The sequence below is a fragment of the Scardinius erythrophthalmus genome, assembly GCF_964197995.2.
Source record: "Scardinius erythrophthalmus genome assembly, chromosome: 21".
Taxonomy (NCBI): Eukaryota; Metazoa; Chordata; class Actinopteri; order Cypriniformes; family Leuciscidae; genus Scardinius; species Scardinius erythrophthalmus.
The window spans coordinates 28,493,575-28,521,101 of record NC_138241.1 but is presented as its reverse complement, the minus strand read 5'-3'; the positions used below and the strand labels follow the sequence as shown (position 1 = coordinate 28,521,101).

The 27,527-nt window shown below is 37.8% G+C and overlaps 1 protein-coding gene across 2 annotated transcripts in view; it reads right to left on the bottom strand.

Moving 5' to 3' along the window:
- Positions 1-1,483: 1,483 nt before the first annotated feature.
- Positions 1,484-27,527, bottom strand: part of atrn (attractin) — a 101,172-nt gene continuing 75,128 nt past the window's right edge. For both annotated transcript variants that reach the window (XM_081351788.1, XM_081351789.1), the window contains exons 27-29: positions 11,001-11,108; positions 5,182-5,296; positions 1,484-5,077 (exon numbers count right to left, since the gene is read on the bottom strand). In XM_081351788.1, coding sequence (XP_081207914.1) covers positions 4,953-5,077; positions 5,182-5,296; positions 11,001-11,108 — 348 coding nt within the window. In that variant the 3' untranslated portion in view covers positions 1,484-4,952. The remainder of the gene's footprint in view (positions 5,078-5,181; positions 5,297-11,000; positions 11,109-27,527) is intronic.

Sequence of the window (27,527 nt, the reverse complement as noted above, 5' to 3'; positions counted from 1 at the left end):
AAGAAGCACAGGAACAAGTGGTAAAAGAGAGGAAACTGATGTAACACACTAAAAGTGTCTATGATGAGAGCTCTTTCACGGGCTTCAGAGGGTTACAGAGACGTCTTTATTTTTGTAATGTGGCTGTATTGTTCAGATGTACATCCCACAGGCTGTTTTATCCCAGCTGTCCTTGAGTGCACGTTTGCTAAGAAAATGGCACAGATATGAAGAGCAGCAGAGGTTAAAGAATCTTGATGGAGGCCACGATCATTGAGCAGTTCTTGTACACTTCACCTGTTAATATGGGTGTTTGAAATACTGCATCAAACTGCTTATTTGCAAATGGAAAAAGAAGCACAAAACACCCTGTTAAACAAAGCACTTTCTGTTCATGTGAATTCAAGCAGCTTAATCCTATCTCCTAACAAACCGTTTGTCTCAGCCAATCAAAATGAGCACAAGGGTCCGGCAATCGTCTCCAATGACTGACAAGTTTTCTGCGTTCCCATCCCTTGAGCATCGACATCTGCAGTTGTGTTTGCTTTTTTATTTTTCGATTGTCCTGTGATGACAACCAAGGTGAGTGAAAATTGAATGCTTTGACCCTCAACAACCTTCAGAGACTATTGACAACCAGCGACCGGCGTCAAAAAACGGGGAAAAGCATTCCTGTGTAATGGGTTGAATTTGTGGATTTTACTTGTTATTTCCTGAAAAATAAAGCTGCCAGATACGGATGTACAGAATAATGTTTGGGTTTCCAAAATATGTTTATGTTGTGAATAAGTGCCAGTTTGTTATGATCTGCAGACTCTGAATCTCAGATCTGCGGATGGAAAATACCTGTGAGATTTTTCATATGATGTTGTCCACATTTTTGTTGTCCCACAGAAAAAATAAATTGTGTTGTAGTGAATTATATCTTTAAAAATAGACAAAATAGGTAATAATTAATCAAGGGGATTCATGAATGACTGATGTTGTAATTCTGCAGAAATCAGTTCTGTGGGCACAGATTGTGTGTGGGCCCGCTGATCAGCTCAAGCTGAGGGGGTAATGAGTAACTCAGGGAGTGAAGTAACCCTCATTTATTTGGAGCACAGTCATTGCATTGCCACCTATGTGCATCGTCTGGGTCTGCACACACATCCACACTGCCCTTCAGCATGAACAAGCTCCGACAAAATGAAACATCCACAACTGTCACAGACACAAAACTACTAGGCTATAGGATATCTGAACATCTTGACTCGGGAAGGATGACAAATGTTCAGAGGTTTGCTGGCATACCAAATCACTCTGAAACCATGGCTGTTATTATCATGGCAATAATCATGTCATGTTATTCATGTGTGTGGAATGTATAGAATTCTCGCTCTGCCCAATCCCCAGCAAAAAAAGAAAAAATGACAGACTATTCAAGAAACTATTTTACTTAACTTTCAGAATATATTGACTACCAAGATAAACTTTTTTATTATATTTTATTTTCTGTTTGTTTGCAGTTTTTACAACCTTGTTACAATTTGGAATGTTTTAAAAATAGTTTAAAACCCTTAATTGTCATTGAGTTATATAAAATGTGTTTTAATAAAAGCATACTCTGGGTAACAAGGTTTAAAGTAAAAAAAAGTACCACTGCGGTCAATCATTTTATCCCTTAAGACTCATCTTTGATCATCAAAATGACATATTTAAAAAAAAAAAATAATAATTCCTGTGGAACACCCTTGATTCAATTGTTATACGAGAAGCCATGAATATGCAAATTAGCCCCCGCTTCCACTCAATCACAGGAGCTCAGAATACCTGATCCACTCAACTGTAGTAAACGCTACACAATGGCAAGTGGAAATATTTGTTTAATTTAGCTATATATATGTTTGACCAGAAACTGAAGAAGAGAAAGAGGAAGAGAGTTATACAAGTCGATGTATCATAATGGTAACTTAATGCGTTTCATGTATCGCGCTCTACAACGTCGGAAACATAACGGTAATTGATATAATACGCTTTCGTCTTGACTATGTTATTAAACAGCTAATGATGTATCGCTAATGTTTCAAACCATGTTCCTGTTTGTTTGCCATCTCAGAGTCAGACAGCTGCCTTCTAAAAACTCAGCATCTTAGGAAGTCAGTGGAGAAAAGCCCCGCCCCGCACGTAGACTGGATTGGTCACGGTTTGTGACGGTAGGAAACAGGAGCAGTTTCAAACCGCGTTTTTGAGACCATCTTTGGTAAACTGCAGTTTTAAGGAGAAAATATTCAACCATAGATTGGACTGGTGAATTTGCACATTAAAAACTTGACCCACCACAGGGGGTCTTTTAACTTGTAGTGTAAATCGCCTAAAATGTTTGAAAACGTCTGTTACTTAGCAAAGGACAGCTAGTTTGTAGTAATTTGTTTACAGGGTTGAATGGCTGTTATTGAGGATTGCAGCCAACACTATAATTTGTGTATAAATTGAGAAAATGGAATGCGAGGATTCACTTGTAAAAAGTTTTAACTGGACAAATCATGCAGTAACAGATGCCTGCAAAATGTGGGACAGCTAAATAGCACATTCATGATAATTAAACAAAATATTTCTACTACAAAGAAAATTGATGTATGATTTTAACTGGTTGCATATAGTTAAAGTGGTAAGAGGGTAAAACAGGGTAAAATGACAATTTTAAGGAGGGCATTTGAGGAAAGTGCCACAACCTCTTGGAATATTTACAATCCCCGCTTTTGGGTTCCTGCTAGTGTATTTGATCAAATGCAAATATATAGCTAATGGTGAGAATTTCCATTCAATTACAAAGCAGCAAAGTATCTCTAATATATCTGAAGCGGCGAGACTTTGACAGCTCACTCGTAATCCCATTTCGACTGCGTCTGTTCTGAAGAGGCTCTGGATAAAAGCTCTCGCCGAGCTGAGGAAGTTGTCACGATGTTGTACCCTTATCCGCTTGCTGATAAGGACACAATGCATTTAGTCTGGCCTGTTGTCAAACAAGTTGAAATGTTTACACTAGCACACTATGCTTTGATAAAACAATTGTACATTAGATGCAGAAGTGTTAAGCCATACAGTACCGTTTCCCCTTGAGCTAGACGAATTACTCAATAGTAAAAAAATAACGCAAAAGTGAGCTTGTTACCTCATTAAATAAATGATGGATTATTAACAAAGAACACTACAATTTCACTCAACATCAAAACAACTGATTTACAGGCAGTCGTTGTCATTTTACCATTTAATTATAGACAAAATGTTCTATGTCATTCTTTATGTACACATAATTACAAGGTCAGTTTAAATTTTCAGGGTTGTTTTCTTTAAAGTAGGCAGCTAGTTTAAAGTTTGTTCATGACATTCGCCATCTTACATACAAAAGAAGCTGCAATGCAGTCACATTTCAAAAGCCTGGGATACTCCTCCCTCCAAGTGCATTAAGTTGCTTAACAGAGACGGCATTCACATTACTGTCCATCACTATGTACAAAAAAACTTGAGTGCACTTGCTGCTACATTATACATATTAACAAACTACAGACTCCATATCTACAGTATCACTGTATATGTATGGTGCAGTCGGTGTGCGAGGAGTACTGTTTGATGCTTACAGAGAAAAGCATTGTGAGAATTAGCTTCCATCTGAAGGAAGAGAGACCAGCTCCTTTCATTAGACCACTTTGTGTGTAGGTGTGAGTGCGGTTTTCCCTTTTGGGCCCTAAAAGATCGAGAGATGGGTGTCACAGGACATGAGTTTTCCATTGAGATCACGGAAAGATTAATGACATCCTGTTTAGGCTGTCAGAACTAGATGTTTTGTTCTGGTCTAGCGACCCGTGTCACTTTATTCATGGCACTCTAAACGCACCGAGAACCAGCAAGCAGGTCATCTGTGCAGTCTCGAAACAGCCGCACGCCAGGATAATGAAAGATGTAATGACTGCGCTGCTACACACACTTACGCCAGTTTAGATTTCATAATGTCACATTTGCTCACTCTATCTCTGACCTTTCCTTTGCACAAAGTAATGCACTCCATATCCTGGAGAATACCCCACGTATCCCACGCAGGTCCAGGTTTGTGCATTTGTGTATGCAGATAATCCTTTGCCAGCTCAAAATGACATCTGACATTTTGAGAAACCCAAACAAGGTCCTTGCTCGCTGCTGCCTGCCTGCAGTCTCCTTTTATTTCTTCTTTCCTTGAAATGCGCATGAGAAATGGGCTGAGATTTCAGATAAGAGAAGTGAGAGGAAGTAAATGATAAAAGCAGAAGCAGCACTATCGTTACGGCAAACATAAACACTCACGTCTCGGATCACATATGAAAGGAGGCCATTCAAAAGAGAATGGAAGGATGTGAAAAAGCTCAAATGTAGATCAAACATGAAAAGCTTGAGAGAGAGACGTCACAGATGACCTGTAAAGTCAAACGCTTGTAAACATACCAGGTCGTCGTGTTTTATTCCAGAAGGTTGGCGCACCAACCGCACACCAAATTAGACATGATTAATTATTATTAAGAAATAAAAGCTATTTGAGTTGACAGAACTAATACCACCATGATTAAGAGACAAAGACGCACTATATGCCTCTAAAACACCCCCTGTACTGTATGTGTGTTTGTGTAATAGCCATGCAGCCAAAGAGCCTCTCTAGAAGGGAAGTGTTTGTGTGTTGCCTTCGACAGAGATGCAGCAGTGCAAGGATTCCTCCTCCTGATTGTAAAAATGGAATAAAATAATTGAAATAAGTTAAATATCATAAAGTGGCCCAGGATAAGTCTTATGAGTCAGGGTCACATAGGAGTTCATTTCCTGTAGTGTTCCAAAAGAGGTCCAGTTTCTCCAATCAGAGTCCAGTTGGCTTCGATAAACCACGCCCCCTTGCTTCTCCTATGAATGTGACCCAGCCATAAGCGCGTGTGCCTGTGACTCCGAGGTCAGAGGACGGTGGGTAAATGTCAAATGCAGGTGGCGGGTTGTGCTAATGGCTGCTGTTTGCGGCTACGCAAGCCTCCCGACTTCTCCTTGTATCCCAGACACATCTGCTGAGAGACGTCCACTAATGCACTACCTACTGCCAGACCTGAGGAGAGAGAAGACCGTCATTATAATGGCCTCGGCAGCAGAAAGTGTAAAAAATGTTCAGCACTCGGTGTGGGGGCAAATTGCATTGACTCGCCAACCCACCTGACTGTCCTGGAGGTGGAATACCGCCGGGGCTTCTGGGTAATCTAACGAAGATGGAGAGCACCGCTGCCTTGTTCCCAAAACAGGGCTCCAAAGCTATGGGCTTAGGCACAGACTGTGAGAAAGGAGAGAAACAGTTACAAATATGTTTATATGAGAAAATGCTTTGATGTTGCATTTTTTCCCAATTTAATAGAAAATTTCTCTTACAAATTATATTATCAGCGTAGTAAAATGAGTGAAAATATTATTACAATTTAAAATGTTTCCTATTTTAATATATTCTGTAAATGTAATTTTTTCCTTTAATGGCAAAACTGAAGTTTCAAATTTCTAAAACTTCATTCCAGTTCTGACTCTAAATCCTGTCATATTCAAAAACGGTAGCATAGCTGTTTATGCACACCTGGAATCATTGGTATCTTATATTGCTGCATTATACACTTATCCCCTTAACATTAACGTTAGTGAACTGGAATGACTGCTATATTCCAAGGCACTGAACTTCAAAGAATACCATGGCATTACAATGGTACTTGCACACAAAAACAGGGTATTTTTTTTTTTTTTTTTTAAGTATTGTATGTTAATGCACATGTGGTGTAGGGCTGAAAGCACATGACCTTCTGTTTCGGAACACATGCACAAATCATATTCCAGTTTTGACCCATTTCTCATTTTGCCCTTAGTCCAAAGACTTGCATAAACTCTCTTTTATGCACACACTTAGTCTTTTTGCTTAACTGCCGAGTTCCCCCAGTGTGTGCAGTGTGTATGCTTGGTATTAGTCATTGAACAGTCTTTTTGATGCATACGCACTGAGTGTTTGTGTGCTTACTGCGGCTCTTCTACCCCCATTCACATACCCTCCCCTCTGTACAGCACGCTTGCATATTCATTCCTCCTTTTCTTCATATATTCTTCTTTAAACCACTTCTTATCCTACAGAGGCCAGTTCACCCCCTCACTCCTCTCTATCTCTATCTCTCCCTCTCTCCTCCTGGCACTTTCCCACTGTCAATTTAGAGCAGGGGGGAACACCATTTATCTTTAACACCATACACACCTACTCTTTCAGCACACAAAAAGAAGAAACTCCTAAAGAATTCAATTACAGCCGCTGAGAGCAACGGCATGAGTATGGAGGGGTGTATTGCTGTATGTATGTATGTATATATATATATATATATATATATATATATATATATATATATATATATATATATATATATATATATATATATATATATATATATATATATATATATATATGTGCGTTTATTACGTTTCCTCTCAGGTGATTATCTGAGGCAACCAGACTGAGTAAGCAGAAGACAGGTTCTGTTTAATTAACTCTTATAATTAAAAAAGAAAACGAGAGCGACGGCGAGTGAGCGAGAAGGCAGAGGTATACTGAGTGTGTCAGAGGCCACATACTAAAGCACTGAATCCTCTGATGTCCACTGAGCTCATGCGCTACATTCTTGTTTAGTAGTGTTTACTTTAGTTTCACACCCTCAGTGCCCTTCTATGAGATTTGTGAGAAATAACTGCATTTATAGCTTTTTGCTATCAAGGACGGCTGGATTGTAATTACGTTTAGACCTTGATAGTGAGCATAGGACATTGATGGAGCAGGAGTGAGAACTCAGCAAAGAGGTAAATCTAAATCAAATCTTTACTCTAGGGTTGTCATTACAGTGTTAGGACAACAAACACTACGAAACAGTAATTACAAACCAGCAACTCTTGAAATCAAATCCAGCTGTAATACTATGTAATGGAGTTATTAGTTACAAATCTCAGAGTGGTCAAGAAGCCTTGAAACTAAAGTAAACAATTAAAAAAAGCTTCATCTAACTAGACACTGGAAGTGGAAGTGTTCTTGCTGTTAAAAACGTGAGGCACAGGTGAGTGGATGGGGGAAAAAGTGCAAGGTCTAGAGACGCGCTGAACTTTTTTTTTACTTGAGCACCACAGTTTTAGAATGTCAGCGAGACACTGCAAAAGATGCGAGCGTGATGGTTAAAGTTGTCCGTCTAGCACGTGTTTACATTGAAAAACAATGGAAAGGTAGTGCAGTGGAATGGAAAAACACATTCTGTGTGAATGGCCCCTAAGGGTGTATTCAGACCTGTAGATTGTTTGCTTTGTTCCCAGACAGGGATTCAAATTGTTACAATGTTGCAATATCTTCTTGGTTCATTTCGCTTTCACAAAGCAACATTTTTAAAAGAACCCAAAATTTGTTAATAAAGTCATGTGCGAGTAAACCTCTCGGTGGTCAGAGTGCATCGGTTCATGTTCCGAGATTCCAGATGGATAGACAACGGCTCCGCAGGCTTATTGTGGCTTTCTTTGTAGCGGCCATTAATTATTTAATATTATTTAATATTATATCATTTTGAGCAGGGTACATAGCTTCGTCGGGACAACATTCTCACCATGTAATTATTTTGGAGAATTCTATCATTTTAAAAATAAAAAGGCGTGATTTGGCTTTAAATGACGATGGCCTGCTCCCTATCAGTACATTATGATGCAGCCTGGTTCGCTGGTCCGTTGGGTCGGATTGCTTACACACACAAGCAAACTGCTCTAGAGTTTGTTTTCAAGCAGCCCGAGACCACCTCATTCAGGCGATCTCGGACCATTTATTTGGGTGCAGATCCAAGCATGTCTGCAGTGTTCATGTATGCATAAACGAACCGAACTAAGGGAGAACACACCAAGTTCCAAAACATACACTCCAAATGAACAAGGTGCGAAAACACAGATATTTAGTCTGAGACGTAAAACCTAGTGAGCTGCTATTCCCGGCACATCATAGTACACATGAGCATCACATGTATCCTTCAAAGATCAGACAAGCCTAGTATTCACTATGGAAAGCTCTGAAAATTTTCACCCAAGATTGTAGATTTAGTTCAGGGAAATATATTGTATTTACTACTTAAAAATCAATACAATTATTTAATTTATAGTTCTGGGTAAAAACATAGATTTTCCAATTGATGGCAATCTTTATTTCAACAATCCAGATATTAATTCTTAAAAAAACAAGATCGATCTTTTATTCTATGCCTATTTTCAGTAGGCGTATAAAAATATAGCCTACATGGAAAAATAACTCCCTCAACTGCATAGTTTGAGCCCTGTTATAAATATATAAATCGAATATTTTTGTAATACCCCAAGAAAATTCCCTGTATCCCTGTTGAAACCTCTGTTGTGCAATTCTTGAAACAAATAACACTTTTAATGAAGTTCAAAAAGACAAGTTACTGAATTTAAATCACTCTAGGGCTTTTCACACTTTGCTTAACCCCACAGATCAGCTTTCTAACCTCAAGAAACGTTTCAAACTTGTAATTTAGAAAAGGGGAATGAATTGCAAAAAACACATACAAACCATATATTGTCGTAAGTGTATATCTATTGGCTTCTTGTTTTATTTTTAGAAGCATTTCTATCTATTCGTTATGTAAGAAGACAAAACACAAATGTATACAAGATATTTATCATGCAGAAAGGAATAAGTATAAATAAAGTAATACACTGCCCAGTGAAAAAAACTAAAATAAATAAATCACTGTTTGGATTTAAATAGGCAAATGCTAAAGAGTCTATAATTGAATCATTATTGCAGTGATTATTATGTTTCTAACATGTTATATGTTTGGCAACAGTTGCACCTCTTGATGGAAATAAATGTTGTGATGTTATTTCCATCAAGAGGTGCATACATTTTTGGACAAGATCTTATATTGGCAATGCAAGAGTCCAGCACTCTGTAAAGTCACCTCCAGCACATACTAAAGACTTTCAATGAATTTAAGGTCTGTTCTCTGTGAAAATGATTCTTCATGCTCCCTCCCACTATTCTTTCACAATTTGAGCCAGATGCATCTTGACATTGTCTTCCTACATGGTTGTTTAAGAAATAAAAAGATTCACACTACATCAAATAGGGTTAAAAGAAATGTTACCAAACATATAACATGCTAGAAACATAATAATCACAGCAATAATGATCCAATCATAGACTCTTAAAGGGGTCATATAATGGTACATGCACTTTTACAAGTTGATTGTACTGAAATGTGTGTTGGCAGTGCCTGTACACAACCATCATAAAATGATAAAAATCCAACCAGTGTTTTTTTTTTTAAATCTTCTTATATGTTTCCCCCTCTCCTGAATCAAGCTGTTCACAAAATCGACGCCCCTCCCACAATGGTTGATTGACAGTAGCGTTTCAACACAGACCCGCCCTCGCGCCCTCGTGAGCGAGCTGTCAATCATAGCCCGCGCCAACCGGCGCGTTCATTGCTGATAGCTGGAGCGCTGAGTAGAATGGTGTCTAAGCGATTGTGGTGTTCTTGGGTGTAATGGTAATAACGAACACAGCAGTCATATTGATGTTCCTAAATCCGAACCACTGAAGACGCAGTGGCTGAGTTTGTTTTCGAAGGGAATTCCCCGCGATCAACGTCAATGCTTTCATGTTTGCGCGAATCATTTCACCAGGCTGTTTTACAAACGAGGTCAGTTTAAGCTGGTTATTTGCTAAGAAGCTGCTCCTGAAAAAAGGATCAGTACCAACTATTCGTGTTCCTGCTGCACCTCCAGAAGAACTGAAGTGAGTGTAACGTTTTAATAACCTTTATATTAATCTTTATATTAATCTTTGCAAATCGCATGCTGCACGCTTCACAATGAATGCGGCTGTTTACACTCAGGGTACATTATGGCATGTTTTCTATGTATGACGTTCTCAATATAATTCATAATCCCATGTTTATAATAAACAACGCCTTATGGTTATTGTGTTATTGTGTTACAAACGGTGTATGCACAGAACAGAGGGGCGGGGTGAGCAAAGCTCATTATCATTTAAAGACCCATGCACTCAAATGGCGTGCTGAAAACAGAGCTGTTTTTGACCAGGGAAAATTAGTGTTTTCTTACAATACTAATGAGAATTTTTAATTAAAGTATGTTACAAACTTTTAATTTAGACCCTAAAGAATCATATTAGCTTGTACAAAAATGACATTATATGACCCCTTTAAGCGCTTGTCTATTTATTTGCCTTTTTTTTGGGCCAGGCAGTTATCATATTCAGTTGTCAAATAGTGAAGCTAGAGTTATATATCTGTATTTTTCCAATCATGGTTGTTGACACCACAAATATGCAAATGAGAACCCTAACCCAGGGTTTTTAGGAATAGCAGTGTGAAATGCCAGACTACAAATACCCAGAAAAATAAATGCAAACCCTGGGTGCAAGATAACCCAAGATTCCCTTTAACAGGGTTTAGAATAATCCAGGGTTAACTATTTCAAGTGTGACAAGTCCTTCTGAAATCCTTCCCTCTATAATTAACAACATTAGCAGAGAGAATTTTAAAGTGACGCAAAGCAGACATTATACCCATAAAATCAAGAGCTGGTGAATCGCAATCAAAGCAGGAGATCATTTTCATTTGATGAAAAACTGACTATTGCACACAATATTAACAAATATTACTTTTGTGCTTATTTGAGCAGTGAATCATTAACTTAGCAACATATGCTAATGAGAAACTATTGGATTAAATTGGTGCTTTACACTAGAAGCACACATGTGACCAGACCTAAGAGAGTTCAAATGAAGGCAGTTGCTTATGTTGACCGCAGACAGCGACGCAGCTCACTAGGTTTTGGAACAGAGCTAGTGACTCAGCTTTCAGATCATTCCCAACATTAACATATGCAGTAACTGCACTCCCTCTTAAAGCCAACTCTGATGTCACCATCCGAAAGGTCACGCTAACCTTCACATTTCCACCAATCAGGTCTGGCGGCTCCTCGTCCGTCTCCAAGGCGACGTTGATGGTGGCGAATGGTCGGCTGGCCATCTGCTGCATTTCTCGCAGGAGTTGCTGAGGAAGAGAAGAGGAAGATTATCCAACAGTGTTACATTCTCACACAAACACGAATACGGCTCTGTGCGCCGTTAAAGCCGAGATCAATATAAAGGTGAACGTTGAAACAACACGGCTTGAAAAAGATGCAGGTTGAATTTAAAAGAGAGAAGGCCAGATTGAAAAAAGCTTGTGAGCACATAAACACATAAAAGGACCATAAAGATGAAGTCAAACAAAAGGGAACTGTAGTGCATATATGCACAGACTTTTAACTGTCAGAGACGGAGAGAGAGCGTACAGAGAACAGATCAAACGCTTTTTAAGCATAATTCATGCCACTCTTTGCTTATATCTCAGGATATTAAAGGATGCAAACACATAAATTGGCACAAATCATCCAATAAAGAAGGGGGAAAATGAAAAGGTTATATGCAGGTATGGAACCATCTGATAAGTGTAGATATTAAAATTTCAAGAGCTGTGCTCAAGTGTTTATTTTATATTTTGAGATACATCTTTGAATGTCTGTCAACAAAATGGGTAGACTAATGGCACGCGACAGACTCGAACCGGCATCATTCATGAGGTACACTGTGATTTTGCCTAGTAAGAGAAAATAATATGTTGATCCTGGCTGGAACAACATTCCTGTCTGAAAATTTGGTCCTAACACTATCCCTACCCTTAAACATAACCCAACCCTAAAATCAATGTGAATAACACTGAAGTAGAACCTAACCCTGGTTGTAAGCCTAAACTGTAAATTTGTCACTCAAACATAATTGGTTGATTGCAATGTTGTTCCAGGAACATGTACTTGGTGAAATCAGGTTCACCTTCATATGAGCACCACATCTCCGGAAGAAATCACAATAATATTTTCTAAAAACTTACTCAAGTGTCATTATTATTAACTAAAACGATTTTTTTTTAATTCATTAGTTGAAATAAAGCTGAAATATCATTTTGAAAAAATATTTAAAAAACAAAACAAAATTTTCATTTGTTCCATGTTCTATTACCCTGCTCAATTTAAATATGAAAAGCTAATATTTTAGGTCACTGTTTTAATAATTATTCATGTTTAATGCATTATGGTGTTCTGTATTTACTTGTACTCAACTGCTATCAAACTAATTGCCCCCATGAGGGAGAATTAATGGTAAAGTAAAATTAAGTAAACTCAAAAAAGACACAATGCTGCCTAACTGAAATAAAAGGTTTAGAAGTTAAAGTACTAAAAATACTCAAACTAAGTTGAAAATAAAAATAATGAATATAAAAACATACTATATCAAAATATTAAAACTAAAAATGAAAATCAAAGCTAATCTACCTACAGTATCTACCTACATATCCATCCATCCATCCATAAATGCAAATTTAAACTACATTTTCACTGTGAAGTTACTACATTAAACATTTTAAATTGAAAGTTTCTGAACATCTCAAATGCTCTCATGGTCTCTGATGTTAATAATGATGACGATAGTGATCTGAATCAGTATGTGCGAGAGAGAAAGACAGAGATAGAGAGATAGAGAGCAAAACAAGCTTCTTCACAGCAAACCACTCAATTAGAAATTCCCATCGTCCAACTGCCATCTCTCTCAGCAGGAACCACAAGTCATTTAATTGGTGTGTGTGTTTGTTGTGTATCTGTCCGTCCATGTTTGAAGTCTCAGCCCAACACACAACAGAAATTCTTATAAAGACAGAGAGAGTGAAAGGAAGAGAGAGAAAGAGAGAGACAGAGAGAACAAGCACTCCAGGGAGCACAGCAACTGTCACACACATACCCACACGGTCCCATTGCAGCACATCAAAGTGCATATTTACTGATGTGTGCTTTAAACTACTGTCAGGAATATAAGGCATATCCAAAGAGGACAGAGCAGAGGGGTAAAGATGGATGAGGAGAGGGGAGAAAGAGAGAGATCTTTCAATCAACCTTCAGGAGAGAAACAGTGCTGAATCAGATGGTGAGGTGTAGCCATGCTGAATACTGATACGAGACCGGATGTGTGCTGAAACAAGAGGATGCTCTGATCTCAATCTTCAATGTGTTTCTCCCAGCTTGTCTGGATTGGAGGTTTTAGAGGGGTTTTGGTCACTTGTCAGCTAGTCTCACGTAGCCAGACCTTCAGACTGATGGCAGAAGGTCTGGACTCAATAGAAGCTTTCATTGGTCAAGGACCGCCCAGAGGCCGTCTGACTGACATGTAAAGCAACCAATCACAGTTTTTGTTTAGCGTTATTTTTAGGAGCGTGTAACTAAAGTAAATGTCCCTACAATAACAGACTGGCAGGTTAAAACTTGTGGACGCATTTTAAAGAGTATGCTGTGAAGTTCACGTGCTTCACATACTTTTGAAAATCTAGCTTTTAGTTGATCCTGTTAAGCGCTTATATTCACAGTTGTACACAACTGCTTTCTTCCATAGGGCGGGTTGGCATTGCAATGACTTTGTTTCCAGGCAAGCTGTTAAAGAATGTGACGCACACATCTCCCGGAAATACAGTAGAATTCAACCAAACAGATGCCGACTTTTTGTGTGCCTTACACATCAGACATTCAGCCAACGTTCTGAAAATGTGTCTGAAAATTTGTAAATGTTTGAGTCACAAATATTGATATTTTGCATAAAGTTTCATCCTGAGTGAGACAGACTGAAGACAATAAAACTTCAGACTTCACTGAAAGAACGGCAGAATTCTAATTAGGAGCGTGATACTTCTGCAACAACTAATAAAAACAGATAAAAAAAAATGAAAAAAAAAAATGTATTATTATGCCTATCATGTTGTACATGGAAAGCATTTGCCAGTCACATCACTGTACAGTAGTGAAAAAGACCATGTTAAATATGCAATTTGTTGGACATTAATTGTATATTTAAAATGCTACATGTAACAAGTAGATGCAGTTTTATGAGAAGTAAATGTAAAGGGATTGTTGTGGGTATAAATGCAATATAATTACTATATCCAAACAAGTGAATGCATATAGTCTGTGGTTTTGTTTTACTTTATTATGGTGGGCAAGTTTTAGAAAATATAATGCTTATTTTAACCCTTTTTTGCACAATGCATAGCATAGACTATAAAGATTCTCTTACTCTGAAGACAACTTTGGGCCGGTTGTAATAAAATCCCATTAATTAGACAATGACAAATTAATCGATTTTCAAAATAATATATTGGAGCCCTAATCTAAACCCCATCCATATGGTTTGAAAACCTTTGACATTTATGATGTCTGATGCGTCTCATGAGTTCAGCACTGCGGAGAAATATCAGATCGTCTTCTATCCTCTGATGAAATGACAGCTCCTCTCATGTCTTTTGGCATCGTGGGGACGCTAAAGTCATTAGTAGGGCAACCAGTCTAGATAGAGCGAATATTTACAACACTGTCTGAAAAAAATGGATCTGATTTCATCACTTGTAAAATGACGGTTGGGATAGTCAGTCCTAAAGATTGGACTTGGAATTGGAAGCACTGAGAACAAAGCCATAGATCGATGGATGATTGTCAAGAGAAAAAAGAAAACATGCAAAAAAAAAAAAAATGAATCATTTAGTTGCCTATGAGACTGCCGGTAAAAATAATGGCATTGTATGTCTGACTTATCTAATTGTCTCAGCAACAGGATGAGAAAGTGCAAGAGAGAAAGGCTACAAGTGGGAGGAACATGACAGAGAACAGGAGGGAGCCATCCAACCAACCAGAGATAAACCTGGACCACTGTGAGAGATTAATGCAGGAATATAATCCCCCAAATGAGCCGTAATCCAACTGCCTAATTACTCCCACAAGCCCCTGAGACTACAGATTAGTGGAATTAATATCACTGCCTTGCAGCAGACAGAGAAAAAAAAAATGTACAAAGTTCAAAGAGACGTGTCTTTTAGCCAAAACTCGCATGCTAAACAAATCAGAATTTCAGACTTCTGAATTTAGTTTTTCAATATTATACAACATGCTTTTTGAGGTGGGTTTGATCTGAAACACTGCGTTTGACAAACACATTTTCAATAAGGATATAAATAGCAAAGCGTCTACATATGATTTCACAGAGTTACAGCTAGAAAATGGATCTGTTCTCTTTTTGTACAAAAAAGCAATCTGAAAATCTGCAGTCTGTCTGTCCCCATTTCAGTTATTTGTGTTTTTTTTTTTTTTTTATCTTTTGTCCAATGAATCTCCAAGAATAATTACTGGACAAGGATTTTATACCATTCTTTTTGGGACTGTAATCTCTATAAATAAATTATATATATATATATATATATATTTATTTATTTATAGAGATTACATTCCCATATAAAAAAAAAATAGAATGTATATTCACTGAAGATTTCCATGCCCTTTCTGACTTCATTCTATTAATTTCTTTTTAACCCTGAAAACCACCATTTTAAAAATCTCTGACAGGCTTTTCAGGACCATGTGTAACCTGATATTTGATGACCCTGACAACTAAATACATTCACCAAAAATTAACTTTTAGATGACCATTTAAAAACAGATAAAGCCTCCAAATTCCGCTGAACAACCTGAACACGAGCGGAATCTGTGTGAAGAACTTTTTCACCCTCATGTGAAACTCCCAATCGCGCAGAATTCTATTTGAAGTCCCCCTGTGGTGTAAATCAAGTGTTTAATGTTGTTTATGTCTATGAGGTGTTTTGATTTGCTTTAAGACAAACCATGTGCAAATTCATGTCAACACCATTGCTGAGTATTTTTTCCTTACAAACCAAAGACAGTCTCTAAAAGGGTTTGAAATCGCTGGTATTTCTGACTTCACAAACTACCTTGTAACCAATCACGTCAACGTGATCATCAACGAGTGGATCTCTGAGCTGGTGTGAGTGAGGAGGCGGGGCTAATTTGCATATTCATAGAACCGCGTATGCTAAATGAGGCAAGGGTGTAGAGTTACAATCAAGCTATTTTAAGGTATGGAGTAACATTTTCTCAAGGAAAAAACGTATTAAATATGTCATTTTGGTGATCAAAGGTGAGTTTTAAAGGGTTAGTTCACCCAAAAATGAAAATTATGTCATTAATGACTCACCCTCATGTCATTCCAAGCCCGTAAGACCTCCGTTCATCTTCAGAACACAGTTTAAGATATTTTAGATTTAGTCCGAGAGCTTTCTGTCCCTCCATTGAAAGTCAATGGACGGCATACTGTCCATGTCCAGAAAGGCAATACAGACATCATCAAAGTAGTCCATGTGACATCAGTGGCTCAATCTTAAGTTTATCAAGCGGCAAAAAGTAAACAAAAATAACGACTTTATTCCGCTATTCATTTCCTTCTCTCTGGGCCTCGAGTGAGTTCACGTAGTATTTTTGCGTAGCGCGTCTGTGTTGTACGTCACACGCATCACACATGACCAGCGTCGGCCAATAGTGAGTCTACGTGTGACGTACAACACAGACGCGCTGCGCAAAAACACTACGTGAAATAGCTCGCGGCCCAGAGAGAAGGAAATGAATAGTGGAATAAAGTCGTTATTTTTGTTTACTTTTTGCGCACAAAAAGTATTCTCGTCGCTTGATAAACTTAAGATTGAGCCACTGATGTCACGTGGACTACTTTGATGATGTCTGCATTGCCTTTCTGGACATGGACAGTATGCCGTCCATTGACTTTCAATGGAGGGACAGAAAGCTCTCGGACTAAATCTAAATATCTTAAATTGTGTTCCGAAGATGAACGGAGGTCTTACGGGCTTGGAACGACATGAGGGTGAGTCATTAATGACATAATTTTCATTTTTGGGTGAACTAACCCTTTAAGGGATAAAATGATTGACTACAGGGGGGCTTTAAATGACAGGATTTAGCCCCGTGAAATTTCACAGAGCAATGGTAAATGTGACTGTATCTTTACTTTCACCCACTCAAAGTGTTTACATTGTACATTACAGAAATCTAGAAAGATGAACACGTATTTTAGCATGGAATGTGCAAAATGAAGACAAAATGTGAAAACTTGCCCTCACGCCACTAGTTAGTATTTACTTTTTTTAAAAACAGGTCAACAGTTCTATAAAGTCTGCAAAAATAAACCCATGCTCATTTGTTGTACCAAAGCAAAACGAAATCGTGCTCTGAGGGATATTGGAGTGATAAGATAAGGGAATACAGGAGAGCCTTGCATGACCTGTAATGACTAGAATGTTCTCGTTAACCATGGCATTTCTGTGCAGCGGATGTGGGCCGGCGAGCTCTGAAGGAAGCAGGCATGCCCACGTTGCTTGTCATCTTAAATCAGTCTGAAGCTGCAGCCTGTTCTTGATTGCCACGAGTGGATAAGGAAAGCTTGTGCCAACGAGTCCCACTGGTATTTACTGAAATGTTCTGCTGTAATAACCTTCACGGTGGCACAGGGATCAGTAAAGACTGGATCTATTACAGAGAAATATTTTGATGCCAAGGCAGCACCATTTCTAGGAATCCAATTCTCTACTGCAACAGATTGTTAAGATTAGTTCACTTGGACCATATGCTGAAATCAGTGTTTTTAGTGTCGAGTCATCCATTACACATAGTGGGCGGGAGAGTGTGTGTTTCTCTGTTGTGTGTGTGTGTGTGTGTGTGTGTGTGTGTGTGTGTGTGTGTGTGTGAAACACAATTGTCTATTTTTTTCCTCAACTAAACAACTGTTTGAGATTGTGTGTGGGTGAAAAAGTAAGAGCGTATTACTGCAGAGGGAATCTGACCTCCAATCGAGAGGAGCTAAAAGCCTGAAGAACTTGGCTATACAACAGTTAAAACAAACAAACACATACATACAGCACCGGGCGAGTTCCTCTACACCCGCATCCCTTCATCAAACAGAAGGGGGAGGCTGATGCAAGCTTTTACACTCAATCCTCTGAAGGAATACAGAGTGAAGAGAGATAGGAGAGAGACTGAAGGAATGAAAGCTAGAGAGAGAGAGAGAGAGAGAGAGAGAGAGGGAGAGAGATTGAGGGAGAGGTGGAGACAGATTCTGTGCTGACTGAGTGAAAATGTGGCAAAGAATAGATGATGCCCTTCTTCCACTCTCTACTTTCATCGCAATCTCTATCATAATCATTCCAACTCCTTCTCTCCAAGGTTATAATCATTAACTAAAACTATTACCAAGTCGAATTATTGAAAAAGGTAAGCAAAAAAAGTTATACTATAAATGTGCACCACAAAATCTGAACATTCAGTGAATTAAATCACATCATTGCACTTCTTGGCTGTAGTGTCGCACCGTCTCTCAAGCATGAACATTAGAAGAGCATTTGTGATGGATATATATATATAGTGAGGAAAATAAGTATTTGAACACTCTGCTATTTTGCAAGTTCACCCACTTAGAAATCATGGAGGGGTCTGTATGTATGGTCACAATGTATGATTTTTTAACTATTTATTTGTATGATACAGCTGCAAATAAGTATTTGAACACCTGAGAAAATCAATGTTAATATTTGGTACAGTAGCCTTTGTTTGCAATTACAGAGGTCAAACGTTTCCTGTAGTTTTTCACCAGGTTTGCACACACTGCAGGAGGGATTTTGGCCCACTCCTCCACACAGATCTTCTCTAGATCAGTCAGGTTTCTGGGCTGTCGCTGAGAAACAAAGAGTTTGAGCTCCCTCCAAAGATTCTCTATTGGGTTTAGGTCTGGAGACTGGCTAGGCCACGCCAGAACCTTTATATGCTTCTTACAGAGCCACTCCTTGGTTATCCTGGCTGTGTGCTTCGGGTCATTGTCATGTTGGAAGACCCAGCCTCGACCCATCTTCAATGCTCTAACTGAGGAAAGGAGGTTGTTCCCAAAAATCTTGCAATACATGGCTCCGTTCATCCTCTCCTTAATACAGTGCAGTCGCCCTGTCCCATGTGCAGAAAAACACCCCAAAGCATGATGCTAGCACCCCCATGCTTCACAGTAGGGATGGTGTTCTTGGGATGGTACTCATCATTCTTCTTCCTCCAAACAGGTTTAGTGGAATTATGACCAAAAAGTTCTATTTTGGTCTCATCTGACCACATGACTTTCTCCCATGACTCCTCTGGATCATCCAAATGGTCATTGGCAAACTTAAGACGGGCCTTGACATGTGCTGGTTTAAGCAGGGGAACCTTCCGTGCCATGCATGATTTCAAACCATGACGTCTTAGTGTATTACCAACAGTAACCTTGGAAACAGTGGTCCCAGCTCTTTTCAGGTCATTGACCAGCTCCTCCCATGTAGTTCTGGGCTGATTTCTCACCTTTCTTAGGATCATTGAGACCCCACGAGGTGAGATCTTGCATGGAGCCCCAGTCTGAGGGAGATTGACAGTCATGTTTAGCTTCTTCCATTTTCTAATGATTGCTCCAACAGTGGACCTTTTTTCACCAAGCTGCTTGGCAATTTCCCCGTAGCCCTTTCCAGCCTTGTGGAGGTGTACAATTTTGTCTCTAGTGCCTTTGGACAGCTCTTTGGTCTTGGCCATGTTAGTAGTTGGATTCTTACTGATTGTATGGGGTGGACAGGTGTCTTTATGCAGCTAACGACCTCAAACAGGTGCATCTCATTTAGGATAATAAATGGAGTGGAGGTGGACATTTTAAAGGCAGACTAACAGGTCTTTGAGGGTCAGAATTCTAGCTGATAGACAGGTGTTCAAATACTTATTTGCAGCTGTATCATACAAATAAATAGTTAAAAAATCCTATATTGTGATTTCTGGATTTTTTTTTTTTTAGATTATGTCTCTCACAGTGGACATGCACCTACGATGACAATTTCAGACCCCTCCATAATTTCCAAGTGGGAGAACTTGCAAAATAGCAGGGTGTTCAAATACTTACTTTCCTCACTGTATCTCCTGAACTTTTTTGACGGCGATCAGCTCACAAAAACTGATTTTGCACGGGCACTTTGCACTGCTCCCTGAATCGACGCGCTTATTCATTTGTGGATGTTAACTGAATCTGTAAGCCAGCTATGCTGTTTACTTCTGAATATTATATTTCATTCTGGTGCGCTTAACATTATCGCTACTGTGTAATAGTAGCCTATGCTATTCACCAACTAAACATATCCTATTCAGTGTGTTCACAGTCTCTTTCACGGGCATCATTTGTAGTAGCCTATTCACAAACTGTTTCCTCAAGCATAGCGTTTTCTCAGAGTTCACGTTGTGCTTTCTACCATGCACAAATAAAAATGTCACTGAACTTTTGCTGTGTAATTGTAACAATGAGCACACACCAAACCAACAATTACTAAAAACACACTCAAAAACTGATTTTGCACGGGCATTTTGCACTAGCACTTAGGTTGCGGTATACATAAACACTCTGTCAGCTACACTGTTTACTTCTGAATATTATAGTTTATTCACGGCCATCATTTGTAGTAACCTAGCCTGCTCCCTGAATTCGATGCGTTCACAGTCTCTTTCACGGGCACCAAACCAACAATTACTAAAAACACACACACAAAAACTGATTTTGCACAGCATTTTGCACTAGTACAAATAAATAGTTAAAAAAATCATATATTGTGATTTCTGGATTTTTTTTTTAGATTAGGTCTCTCACAGTGGACATGCACCTACGATGACAATTTCAGACCCCTCCATGATTTCCAAGTGGGAGAACTTGCAAAATAGCATGGTGTTCAAATACTTATTTTCCTCACTGTGTGTGTGTGTGTATGTATATTATATATATATATATATATATATATATATATATATATATATATATATATATATATATATATATATATATATATATATATATATATATATATATATATATATATATATATATATATATATATATATATATATATATATATATATATACACACACACACTTTTTACACTCTTTTGAGTATTTTTTAATCCACTTGAACAATTTAAAGGAACAAATTTGGTCATCATTTACTCACCCTCGTGTTGTTATACGAGTTTCTTTCTTCTGTTGAACACAAAAGATGATATTTTATGCTGCTGAACCATAAATGGTCCAGAGGTGCCAGAGTGTAGCATAAATGCACTAGATTAGATGGTAATACATTGTGCTGTCTTATGAATTGACTATTTAAAATGTAAACTTTAAAACTAAAAAATATAAATGTATAATGACAAATTTTGGCATCATTAAAAAATACAACGGCCAACTAGGGCTGGGCGATAAAACGATAACGATATGTATCGCGATAGACACGTAATCAATATCAATAAAAAATGCGTTCGATAATTTTTTTTTTCGTCGGAAGAAACCAGCAAGCAGGTTTGATTGCATGAACAAAGGCACTCACTCTCTAGTAACTAGATAAAACAGGAAAAGTCAGCTCGCCTGACTTGAAGTCTGACCGTAGTCAGACCAATGTCATCTGCAGATTATGCAAGACCGTCGTCAGTTTCTCTGTTATTCGCGTGCTGATGCGCTGTTAGCATGTGTTTCTCAGCGCGTACATGTGAAGCTCACATGCACTAAAAGCCTGTCTACCAGCGCCTGAATACTAAGTAATCTTTCGAGTCTTATTTTGCTCATACTGTTATATACACACAAGGTTTACATAAACTAGTCGGATATGTCTAAAGTGAAAGCAAACTTGAGAAAATTGAGAGAAAATCTGCTTGACAAATGCGTGTATAATAGACGCGTCGCGCGCAGCTCTTAAAGAGACAGTAGTAATAGTAAACACGCTGCCGCTTGTCCCTAAAGGGATAGTTAACCCAAAAAAATAAAAATTATCTCATTATTTACGCACTCTAATGTTGTTCCAAACCTGTATTAATTGCCTTCTAATATTTTCTAATATTAATATTTTGAAGAATGTGGGTATCCAAACAGTAGCTGGTCCCCATTGACTTCCATAGGAGAAAAATATACTATGGAAGTCACTGGGGTACGTCAACTGTTGGTCATTCTTCCAAATAACTTTTATTTTCAACAGAAGAAAGAAACTTATTCGAGTTTAAAACAACGTGAGAGAGTAAATTATGAAAATTAGAATTTTTAGGAGAACTATCCCTTTAATGTTAATAAAACAACAAAATGTAAAGAGAAAATCACTCACTGCTCTTGACTAATAACTTTATTAATAGCTTTAAGTATCAATGTATAATTTATAGAAAATAGAAAGAAATAGATTTATAGAATTTATAGAAAGAAGTCGTAATATTATATTTTTGCCATATCGCCCACCCCTTTATAAAGCATTTATTACGTATTCTTTAATTTTGCACCTTAATGTTAAGAGATAATTGTTAAGTGTTCATTGTGATTTTAGACTTTTGAGTTTTCCATGGTCGTGTTGACATTTCTGCCTTTATAACTGATGGGATTATAATCAGAGGTAGGTTAAGTTTAAAATAAAAAAATCTTTAAATGTAATATATTTGTCTCCTGAACTGGTCCTTATTTTAAATATGTTATAAAAAAAATTCAATAATTATCGATATCGGCCGATATAAAACACTTATATCGTGATACAGTTTTCAGCCATATCGCCCAGCCCTACGGCCAACTAAAACTATACTTAAAAAAAAAAAAAAAAAATTCAGCTGTCTGAATAATCTGAATTAGAAGGTTATCACTACTAATATAGTCTGCCATAATCATGACATATTTAATCGTACAACTCCGAGTCACAATCTCCCTAATTACAAACAGATTCATTTTGTTCATGATCTCAAACAGAGACGGAACAAAATATAGGATGACTGCTTGAGTACGATAGGGGCTGTTTGCCCTAGAGGAGCTCTGATCATGCAGTGCTTCTCTTAATTATCTCACACAGTGTGAAATGTAAAATGTGTCAACACACAAAAAAAACATTAGCACAGAGGTTAACAGTGTGAGGAGTGTTTTAACTCCACAGAACTGACTGCAATGACACTTCAATCTTACGCTATTGAAAAAAATCCATCCCAACCCAACCACTGCTAAATAAAACCTGAGAAAACACCCAGAGGACATTGCTTTGCAGAGAAGAGGGATCATGGGAAAGGAGATGAGGCTGTGTACAGGACGGTAAAAAGAAAGTGAGTAAGAGCACTGTTCGCAAGGCTCTGCCATACATTATGAAGAAGAAAAAGACATCTCTCCAAGCACCAGAAACCCCCTGCTGCCAAACAAGCGGTATTCATGCTGGAACTACAGTTTCTGCTCAAACCTTTTCATTGGGAGGGTCAGGATGGCTTCTTCAACATTAAAGAACACAGTGGACAAGGCTTTTTAAAGAATGAAAGAAATCAGAAGGGACCCAACCTGGTGTCTCCTGCAACAGAGCAACAGTACGTTTACCAACTGTACAAGGATTTTTGGACATTTTCACATTTCTGACATTTTTTTTGTCCTACTGTTTCTGTGCTGAAAATGAAAGAAATATTCTATCAAAATCTCAAAAACTATAGCATCTCAACAGAAAAATCCACTAGAGATACAGCTACAGATGGTCACAAGAATGTGACTGCCTTCAAAACACTGTCCAAACCTCCTTCCCCCTCACACAAAAGAATATTTTTCTGCTCAAAATTATGAGGGAATAACCGATATTGACAGAATTCATTCTGATAAGTATTCAAAAAGAATACAAAATTAATTTTGCCAACATCAATTATTCTCTCCTTTTGGCTGCATCTGCCACTACAAAGACCAGCTGCAGATCATCAAGAACACAGAAAGGACTATTTGCAATCACTCGCCATCCATGAATGACATTTGTCACCAATTTAAGTAGGAGGGGTTAATCACTGACCCCTTTCATACTAAAACTGTCTTTTCCCAGATCTCCCTTATAAAAAAGTTAATCAAGAAAAACCTACCTGAATAAATTCTCTCTCTGAAAATGTGTGGTAAAACCGTTAAAAGGTCATATCAGAGAAATATTATAAAATTGTCCCACCAAGGCTCACTTATATGGCTAGTTTTTCCATATATAGGAGTTTTCTTTTTTCCACTCTCTCTCTCACTCACTCTTAAAATTAAAACAAGCCATCTTTAATATCTTCTATGACTATGCAAACACCCTCTTCCCACATGAAATGAGAACCCTTGCTGGACTTGAGTTGCAGATTTCCTTTTTGAGCACAATATACTTTTTAATTGCAGCATTCTTCAATAATAGACTCTTTGAAAAGTCTGCACTTCATTGTGACAGGTTCACAGAACAATTAGCACTGAAATGATCAGGGACCTTGATCAAAATAAACATCAGCTGCTTGTTTCTCTGGGACTCTTTAGAAGGAAATGATGAGCAGGTAGTGCTACAATGTTGCTACAGAAACAGCACACGGTTTTACTGTTTGCATCAGTTCTTCTGGTGATTAGGAACAACAGTATCTAACCTATCTGCTCCTTGATAGCTCATTGTGACTGGGTGGGCTGAATTTAAAAAAATCTAAATACCTTTTTGACGTGTACAAACGGGGTGGCCAAAAGCGGTTTCATGTTTCTGAGAACGTTTTGCAGCTTAGTTAATAACAGGGTATCTGCAGTTTTTTTTTTTAACTAATTTAAGGCTTTTTAAGAAATGTAAGACCTGCACAAATAAAATTAATACTGTATGAGCAGGGTAGGACAAAGTCAATAGTAATATACACTGTAATTTTTTTTTTTATATGATCAGTAAGTCATTGCAGAGAGAAGAGAGAAAGGAGAGAGACTGTGAAGGAATGATAGATAGATCATAGCCTTCATCATAGCCTTTTTAAGTTTAACAAATGAATCCCATTTTGCTATATTGAGATTCCTTTTTCCATCCCCAAATTTAAGGGTGTTTACATGACAACATTGTACTAAAAACAGAAAAGTTTTTCCTTTGCATTTTTCACATACAGACACCAACTTTTTCCAAACGATCCCCATTCACAAGGATCCGTGAAAACGACTAAAAACGCTGTATTATGCTGCCAGGCCAGTATAGTTAACATTATGCGTCATTGTTTTCACAAAAACTTTGTGTTTTTTACATGGAGACGATAACAGCATCATATTCAAAAACTTTGATACCCGTTTTCAAAAGCTTGTGTTTTCAGGATGCCGGACAATCACCAGATTAGATTGTCACTTCTCAGACATTTAATGACCAGAAAAACGTAGAAAGTGCTAATCGATGCCGAGACACCCACAGGGGTAACGTTAACGCATTAATTCGACAAAGCGCATGTTGCCGTTGGTCGCCGTCTGTCGGTGCAGTGAGAATTGACCTTAGGGATACTTTTGGATCCTTTTTAAGGACCCTAAATAAATGGTCTTTTGCATTGAGGGAAAGGTTTACAGCAGGTTATCATAATATAATGGCTATAAAAGTCAAATAATAATGACAAAGAATTGATTCTTCATATGACCCATTTAACAACAGTAAAAACAACAAAGAAAACTATACAGCTATTTAAGAAAAAACCTTGGACAGAGTTGGTAACACGTATTTGTTCTCAGTGTGAAAGGAGCACACACAAACGGTAGACAACAGCTATCAGGCCACCTCATTACAGCGCACACACACAGACAGAGAATATCGACAGCTATTCCCACTACGCCTAATTCACCAGCCACTCTCTGTCAGTTTAATTCACGGCCTCATCAATAAAGGTGCAATAGCTAGTGTGTATAAGAGTGTGTGTGTGAGGACCATGAAGATGACTGAAGAGGAGCTCATGCTCATCACAAATCTTAATCTTGTTACCTTTGTGTGTGTGAGAGAGAAAAATATTGTGTTCAGGGTTAGGAACAGCAAAAAGTTAACATTAACATAATTCTCAAGGCAGATCTTCAACATGCTCCATGCGCACACAAACATTCTTAGCAGTATTGCGTAACAGATCCAGGATTCATTCGTAGGCGCATACAGTCTTATTTTGAAATGAGACTAAATAAAAATTTGAAAGGAATATTTAGTGTAATATTCTTTGAATGACGCACACAGTCACAAGATTAAAGAAAATAATCAGTAGTCTGTTAGCATCAGCTCATCTCGGCTGAGTGGCCCTCATTTGCATATCTAACAATTACAGAGGATAGTCCCTGAAAAACTGATATCCCGCATCTTTGATTTTTGGTTCACAATACATTCTCTCCCTGCAAGGCTTGTGATATTTATCACTGAAAGATTTACCTGGAAACTCTTTCAGAGCACCTCTGGAGGAATTCGGTGTAATTACTTGCACACATAGAGAAGTACACACACACACACAGCGCTTTGAGAAAAGGTCACTTCTGATTTGCAATTATAGTTTTGACATCCGAGCGACCCTCTGATGGTTTTTCAAACCTTCAAACGGGACGTTGGTGTTCAAACAGAGGACACACACATATATCCAGCTTTATGATAATGTTGACACAGATCATTCAAAATCATATTTTTGGGACAGCAGTCCCAAATGAAAAGGAATAAAAAAAAAGTTTTATACTGCTGTATAATCTCATCATTTCTGTAGTTTCAATAATATGAATTATGAGAGTGGCCCATTTTATAATTTAGCTTAGTTTATGTTTTAGGCAACTATAAGGTCTGATCTTTAACCGTTGTGTATAATTATTTAGACCTGGAGGAATCAGAAAAACTCCCATATCATCAGGTGCAAGCATAAGAGTAAAGTAAGAAAATCAAAGTCGAGGCATCACCTATTCGGTGCTCGCATCAAATTTATTTGACAGAAAGTGATTTTATATACATCATTAAAAGAAAATAAAGCGTCTACTTTTATGTTTCAAATAACTTTTGTGAAAATAAAACTCAAAATATAGGTGAAATAATGTTCCAATGTGTAAAACTGTCATTCAGTGTAATTGTCCAGACTGTGATTTTACCACTTCATCTTTAAATAATCATAAAATACCAAGTTAAAAATATATTTATTTTCTTGGCATTTTCAAAAAAGTGTTTGGCTGTGTTATATTAAAAGGACTATGTCTTATTGTGAAGTTATGAAATAACCAGGGGACTTTTGTCCCTTATTTGTTAGAGGTCATTCAGTGTAACAGGAACAAGAAGCCACTCTTAAATCATATCAAAAACTGATAGTCATTCAACAGTCTGACATCATCAAAAAGCACCTTGAAGACAGTGTGGTGCTGCAGCAAAGTGAGTTTATTGCTCCTAAATATTTGATAATTTCACCTTTTCATGGTGTGGTACCCTAAGTTACAAAAACACGCCATTCAGTGAAATGTCATGACAATTTTAGCATCTTATTTATATTACAGATAAATGAAGAATGTTTAGCACTGACTTAATATTGTTTTAATTGTGTTATTGATTTATTTGAAATGCCCACGAACAGAGAGAGTTGCTAAGCACTGTAAAAAGCCAAAAAGCAAATGCAGACCCAGTAGCTTGGGGCGGCTTGCTTAGCAAGAAAACGAGGAACGAGAAAAGTATTGAGGATTGCAATTGTCAGAATAATAGCTTACCAATATTTCT